Raw genomic sequence first — 7,539 nt, 5'->3', positions numbered from 1 at the left:
GACCCCCAAAATGTTGTGACATACCCGTAAAAATGATGAGTGAGTGTTTTCACACAGCTAGTTGCATGAAGGGCAGGAAGGGGAGGAAATATCAATCTTTATGTCTGAGAATCCCTGCTACTTCAGAGGCAGAACAAAGGTGAGAAACTCTTTCATTATTAATTTGTTTGTAACAGTGTGAATTGGGTTTGATTTTTGAATCAGTTTAGTAATTTTAAACACAGCTTTGTATATTTATTGAAAATATACATAAATGCAGTTAGAGTTTACATTTAAACTGCTGTGGTTTGATTCTTTTCAACATAAAGATTCAAATCTATAACAGGTTAAATTAAAATGCAGAACTGATTCTTTATACTTTGCTTCCAAGCAGCAAGACTTTAAGATGGTCTTGAGCAGAAGTTCTCCAGGCTTTCTTAAGGTCTTTTTTCCCCCCCATTGGCTGCTTTTTCACCCATTGTCAGTCCAGTTCCTTAATATTTTCAGCATAGACCGCTGGACACACACACGACAGACAAGCATTTACCGATGGGGACATAAAGAACTTCCATCTTTGGGCACATTTTCAGGCTCAACAAATGTTGCTGACCTCTATAATTAGAACAAGAGTCTAATGAACCTAGTTTGAGGTTAGGATAGGGGAGCATACGAGACGTGTACCCTGTAACTCAGACAGCAGGTATAAATGTGGAGTGGATGTGTCTTTGTCACATGGGAACAATAAGACCCACTCATGAATAAATATCTCAAACCATCGAACTATCCTTTTGATTGTCTCCTTCCACAACTACATCACCGTCATTATAGAACGAACCAATTTTAAAACTGTATCTTTAGGCACTTTGTTACCAGCAGCCTGCTGCAGAAACACACCATTAGTTCCCATTTATGTGGCTAAATCTGTGAAAATTATCTGATATAATACAGTTTGACAGGAATCAAGTATTTTTGCACCAACAAGGTGATTCCCAAATAACTATTACCTGAAAATTTTGACTTAAGAAAATCAGACAACTGTCTGGACAAAGAAGTGGCAGGTCTAAAAAACAACAAAAAACTGTGCTGCAGATAAACAGTATCTGAAAATCAAATCACTGAGAAAGATGAAAAAATTAAACACTTCATTTTTCAGCATGACAACGATCCCAAGCACACTGTTAATGCAATAGGATTAGAATAGCTATTTTTTGAGAATCTTTTTGAGCAGATTTCTTTGCTTTTTTTAAATTTCTTATTTAACCAGACTAGGTGGCCGCGATGTCTGACGTACCTTATGAGAATAATTGGGACAACACTGCCCTCTGGACCAAAGGTATCTGTTTGAGCTTGAGTAGGCAACTTATTTGATTTTAGGATTTTAAGATCTACTTGTGAAGCAGTAACTATGTCTGTCTCTGTCTGTCAGATTCTCCACCGCACTTCGTCTCACCGATGTCCAGGTTCAAACGCTGGTTATTTCCTGGTCTGACTGCTGTGATCCTGTTGATTCTGATCATAGTGCTTGGAGTTACCAGTGAGTATAAAACAGACACATAAACAGAGATTTCTTTATGACTAATTTTACTCCGCTGAACTTTTTGTGATTATGCTGATATGCTTTGTAAGGCTGTCACTTTTATTACATTACAGGCTATGCTCACTGTTTTAGTTACTATAACACAAGCTTAGCTAAATATTATTTTTTATTTGCTGTCGTTTTGTGTTCAGATACAAAGACATCAAAATATCTGTGGTCTGTGGATCAGAGAGTTTCCAACATGAGTGACATCATCCAGTCATTTAACACCTCACTGCATCAAGCTCAAGGTAAAATGCCTGTTAGTCAATGTCTTTGTCACACATAGTATTAGAAAACTAAATGTGGTTAGTTCATATGTAAAGACTTTATAAGTCAGACTTTCCAAGTTAACAGATTTGCGGATTTGCAGTGTAACCCACAACATCCAGAATTTTATGGCTCCCTAAAGACAAGACCTACTCCAGGTCTTTCCAGTCATTTGGGATAACTCGGTCTGACCAGCAGCATTCATCTAATCCAAGTCACCAGAACGTAGTGATCACTTTACAGTGCTGCTTTTCTCTCTGAGAGTCTAAGACATAAGATCAGAATATATGACAACAAAGTTAATTACTGACCCTTAGCCTACGGCGCTCAAACACCATATGCACTTATGAGCCACCTTGAACATGATGTTTGTACCCATGCCTGATACAGAAGTGAAATAACAAAATACCAGTCTGGTTCAAATCAGACTGGGTAGTGCTTGCAATCTACAGGTGTCTACTATGTCACCCACATGAGCTTTTAAAGGCACCACGGCGATTTATGTAGTCCCCAACAAGGACTGTAGGATTCGATCAAAAATTAACCAAGAAGATTTGGTGTTCTCAACTGCTGCACAAGTGCGCACATTCAAAAGGATTACCCTCTGTGAGCTAAATGTTCATAGAGGTGACTTTCACTTTCTGGGATTGTGATTCCACAATCCTTCCTTTAGAAAGAAGTGAGGCCAAGGTCTAGTGATGGTGAGATGAAGCCTCGTGATGAACTGAAGCTTTCCATCCAACAGGTCGACGGTCCAATATGGTTCCAAGTATTGTGATGATTCATTTGCTCTACTGCGCCATCAAGTGGACGATTCAAGTGGACGATTCAAGTGAAACAGGCTCTGTGATTATAATGATGTGATGTGTAAACCTCTAAACTAAATAAATAAATTGTTTTCATAGTTATTTACCCCAAATATTGTCTCAGTCTGATACAAAAGAGAAAGTGGAAACTATCAGGACAGAATTTTAACTGTGTAATCATGCTTATATCTACATCTGGATAATGACACAAACTAGTGTGTGGCGCTTCACTTTTTAATAAACTAAAAGACAGAAATCAGATTAATAATCAAAACTCCCCCGAGATTACCCGACACATGCTTCGAAGCTACGGCATACAGGACACATCACTACCAATGTCACTCCACCTTCTTAACAAGGTCAGGTTTCTTCCTTATGACTGTAGTGATGTTCCAGATACAAAAAAGTCTATAATTCTGAGGGTCAGCAGGCCAATTGGTCTTCGCTAAGGTAAACCCCATCGAGGCCTAACGCCCCAAAGCTACCAGTTTCCTTGAGGCCCCGGTTAGCCAGTGCTGTCTCAGTACTAGGTGCTTTTAAATAGCTGCCTTTCACCTATTCCATTTCATATTAAGACACTTTGGTTTTCCCATAGCCCTTCTGTTCCTTAACAACATCTTATCTGAAGGATTTTTGAGGTATTCTAAATTAATCAGTGAACTAGCCACAGTGTCAAATATGCTAACATGCTAAATCTTTTTCTTTCTAGAAACAGCTAAACAAGTTCAGCAGCTACAGTTTACTGTTGAGAACAACAAGGACCGGCTTACCTCAGGTCTGTTTGCCCCGCTGTAGATTTTACTGCTGGTGATAACTCTAAACATCATGTTTAACTTCTGTTTGTGCTGTGTAAACAGTGTCGGAGGCCATGAAGCAGCTGGCACTCATCGACACACTCACCAAGAATATTGCAGCCATCAAATGTTCCCTTGAACACATCATCAACAACAGTGCGTTTACCATATTTTACCATTTTACACATCTGCAGACTGAATTTCACATCCGTGGTAACTGTTTCTCTCTGTCAGGTTCAACTACAGGTGGTTGTTGTCCTGTGGGTTGGACTGTGTTTGAGTCCAACTGTTACTTCTTCAGCAGTGATTCTCAGTCCTGGACTGGGTCCAGAGACTGGTGTGAAACACAACAAGCCCACCTGGTCATTCTGCGTAACGACAAGGAGTGGGTAAGACCTGCCCACACCCGTCACATAATCTACTATGAAACACTTTTTGCAATATTGTGCAATATTGTATTGTACCACAAGATGGAGTAGTGAGTCAATGTAATTTTTATTTAAACAGCTTAGTCATTAAATACAAATTCTTATTTGCAAACATATTCTGGGAAAAGGCCTCCTGTTGAATATTTATCTCTGTCTTAGCAGAGACAAATATTCAAAAGAGCAGGAACACATCTCACAACAAATTGAGACACACACACACAAACAATAATTTTTTGTTTGTTTGTTTTTTTCCAAATGCCGTCATTGTTTCTTTATCCAGGACTTTGTGACCCGTAATACAATCCCTCAATTGTACTGGATTGGTTTGTCTGACTCCAGAACTGGGAGGTGGGAGTGGGTGAACCAGACACCATACAGGATTGAGCGCAGGTCTGTTTCAGTAACAAAAAATATAAATTCTCTGTTATTTTCTCCTGTCATGCTGCATTAACTGTGTACGGCCACTTAATATCAATTAACTCGAGACACAAGGATGAAAATGACTATTTCTTGCATTTATAAAATATTCTCTAACCTGCAATTTAAAACTCAAGGTCCAATTAAAAATCTGAAAACTTTCTGTTACATTTTCTCCTGTTTACCTGTGTTCCCCTTGATGAATGTGCATTTTCAGGCGATGGGGACCTGGGCAGCCTGACAGCTGGACTGGGCACGGTCTTGGAGGGGATGAAGACTGTGCTCACCTTCACAGTGATGGACGCCTGAATGACCACCACTGCTCCGCCAGGTTCCGCTTCATCTGTCAGAAACACAGCCTGAACATTTGAACACATTCGTTTGCCTGGCTCCGCCCACAAACTGCTCTCCAACTACTGTTGATTACAAAGAAAATTTCATAGTGGGGCGCTGTTGAGCTTGGCCAGAATGAATGGGACTCTAAGGAGTCCATGATTTACAGGTTGTGTTTTTGTTGTAGTAAAATACCTTTCTGTGAGTATTAGGGACATCACACCAACAGGTCCAGTTTATCCCAGATCACGAAGCCTAACACTTTGTGCTCTTTAGCTTCACCTACCACCATTCAAACTGAACAGGCTTACTGTGTGCATGTTTTAGATAGTACACAAGAGTCACTGTGATGTCACACATTGATTATAGACTCACTATGTTGGGTTTTCGGTGCCAGAAACAATAAGCAGACTGGGTGAAGTGTTAAGTTATCAGTTGTGTGCATCTCAGACAACTGAAACATAAAAATTGTACTACAGTTGTACAAACAATGCTACAATGTAAACCTAAATAAAAAGTATCCTTCCATCCATCCATTTTCTTCCACTTGTTCTTGTCAGGGTCGTGGGGTGGCTGGAGCCTAGCACAGGGCGAGAGGCCGGGTACACCCTGGACAGGTCACCAGTCCATCCCAGGCCTAATACAAAGAGACAGACAACAATTCACACTCATATTCACACTTAAGGGAAATTTAGGATCACTGATTAACCTAACCCCACTAACTGCATGTCTTTGGACTGTGGGTGGAAGCAGGAGTACCTGGAGGGGTGATCAATAATTGAGCTCTGTGGAACTCCACAACCTGTGAGAGAACACTCTGTGATGTCCCGGCGTTTTCGGTGGAAGAAACACATCACGATGAACACAATCAATTTACTAGATCTTCCTTGCGAGGATGATTCAGACTTGCATCAAGAAATTCTATGTTTTTTCTTTAGGATTTCTCGAGTTTTGGCTTCTGATTTCATTTTGTTGATTTCTTTTGTTGGGTTTCTGATGTTCTTAGGTTAACTCAGTCTTTTTTTTGTCCATTGCCTTTGACCTCTTGTCTCTGGTCACTTCCTTTTTCAACGTTATTCTCTGATGCGTCTTGTTCTAGATGCACTTTGCTTTTTGTTTCGCTCTTTGCAATTATATGCCCTGCTCTCATTGTCTCAACCTTTGATTGCTCTTGCATGTGCTCTGTCCCCGCCACCATCTGATTCCTCACGTAAACTTTAGTTTACTTAAAGAAAAAAAAACTTGCCTTCTTTGTTTTTGTAAAATTGTTTGTCAATATTTTTTTCAGCTTGCATGCTTTTTATGTTGGATGACCCGAGTCTCCTGACAACTTTTAGTTTACATTTTCAATTGAAATAAAGTTGCTTTTACACCCAGAGTACTTCCTCTGTTTGGGTCATCTCTCCTGAATTATACTGAAACTTTCAGTGACTCCGATACAGTGAAGCTTTTAGTTCACTTGTCCCAATAATATTTTATTCATTTATTGGTTTCACAAGGCAAAACATATCTACTTACAGTGAGCATATGATAAATCTGATGTAGTCCATGCAATGACACAACCAATCCTAACAGCTGCAGGTGTCTAAAAGGGAGTTTTTCCTTCCCACTGTCACCAAGTGCTTGCTCAAATGAGGTCGTCTGATTTTGGGGGTTTTCTCTATATTATTGTAGTGTCCTTATGATATAAAGTGCTTTGAGGTTGTTGTTTATTTTTCCAGTAATTTAAAATAGGCACACCAAGCTCAGCAAATGGAAGTTCCTATCTATATCAGATATTATGGTGTCATCATTTTGCATAGCAACAGCATAGTAATGGCTGAAATTTTGTACTGCTGTTTTGCAGTCATGCACTTATAAAACTTCATAAAAGCATCATCTCATAGTTCTACCCACAAGTTACAGCCACAAAATGTTGAATTAACACTTTCATGCATGAATTATGAAAACCTCAATCAGGATCTTTTTTTCTTAGGCATTTTATTCATCTTTAGGCATGAAAAGATGAATAAAATACTTCAGAAAAAATCATGGGTGAGGGTTAAATAACAAAAATTACAATGAAACACACCATACATTAAGTGACACATCAGTGTCCAATATGGTGGTTTATGTGCTAGTAGACCATCAACACTGACACAAATACAAGAAAACAGCCTTTGAATAACTGCCCACTGTAGTGACCACTATGTGTGAAAGGGTTAAATATGATACAAAATGACCCCATTACACTGCCTGGCAAACACCTAGCAACAAGCTAAAATGGATCAGTTTCAGCATTTATTTATCTACAACACCTTATAAAAACGTGTCTTTGAAATTTTAAAGCAAACAGTACTTCAACATGGGCATGTCCCAGGGAAGCAAAAATATTAAAACCTGTTATTAAATCTTTCGTTTTTGATCCCAACCTTTTCCAAGGCTATTTGGTGGGAAAAGGTTTGCAAATTCACCACATCTGTCATGCCAGATGTTTAATTACCTCTTGTTTATCACAACTGTAACTCCAAAAAGCGGGGAAAGGGAAATGTGCATATCAGTGTGACTATCAATGTTTTGTACATTAGTTATTAGCCCTGATAGAACAGGATTTTCCCTGTAAAGGGTGATTTTTAAAAAGTGCACAGTCAGAGTTCACTCTGAGATGAAGGCATTTGTCAGGCTGCTGAGTCAGCTGACAGTTTCCTACCAGCATAGATGGATTATCTATGAGCAACACTTTTGTTTGACTTTTGAAAAAAATACATTTTTGTTTTATATATGTAGACATTGAATAAGAAACTGCTTCAATGGACTGCTTCATCGTTAATGGTCGCAGGGACATAAGAACTGCGTATTTAAAAAAGCAACCAAATCTGAAGGAAAGCTTAAAGGTTTTTGTGACTTTTTAAGTTTAAAAACCGAACCTTTCTCTGCAGATTAAACTTACATTGCAA

General features: G+C 39.0%; 1 protein-coding gene across 2 annotated transcripts; it reads left to right on the top strand.

Annotated features, from left to right (window-relative positions):
• Window positions 1–55: 55 nt before the first annotated feature.
• LOC113019737 (C-type lectin domain family 10 member A-like) lies at window positions 56–5,137 on the top strand. 2 transcript variants are annotated; one of them, XM_026163557.1, is made up of 9 exons: window positions 56–139; window positions 1,249–1,312; window positions 1,406–1,513; window positions 1,708–1,806; window positions 3,341–3,406; window positions 3,489–3,581; window positions 3,660–3,814; window positions 4,134–4,243; window positions 4,488–5,137. In XM_026163557.1, the coding sequence occupies exons 1-9, from the start codon at window positions 101–103 to the stop codon at window positions 4,639–4,641; spliced, it is 888 nt and encodes a 295-aa protein (XP_026019342.1). In that variant the 5' UTR covers window positions 56–100; the 3' UTR covers window positions 4,642–5,137. The 2 variants fall into 2 exon arrangements, with proteins under 2 accessions (XP_026019342.1, XP_026019343.1); XM_026163558.1 differs by having other exon boundaries at window positions 76–139; window positions 1,244–1,312.
• The last annotated feature ends 2,402 nt before the right edge of the window (window positions 5,138–7,539 follow it).

This window comes from Astatotilapia calliptera, chromosome 3, assembly GCF_900246225.1.
Source record: "Astatotilapia calliptera chromosome 3, fAstCal1.2, whole genome shotgun sequence".
NCBI lineage: Eukaryota > Metazoa > Chordata > Actinopteri > Cichliformes > Cichlidae > Astatotilapia > Astatotilapia calliptera.
The sequence above is the reverse complement of the archived record's forward strand: the minus strand, read 5'-3'. Positions and strand labels throughout refer to the sequence as shown.

Bases quoted from the DNA above. Each gene is read 5' to 3' on its own strand.
- LOC113019737 (XM_026163557.1), top strand. From the start codon at position 101: ATGTCTGAGAATCCCTGCTACTTCAGAGGCAGAACAAAG. The intron at 1,514-1,707 runs GTGAGTATAAAA...TTTTGTGTTCAG, and splicing joins CATAGTGCTTGGAGTTACCA to ATACAAAGACATCAAAATAT. The intron at 4,244-4,487 runs GTCTGTTTCAGT...GTGCATTTTCAG, and splicing joins CCATACAGGATTGAGCGCAG to GCGATGGGGACCTGGGCAGC.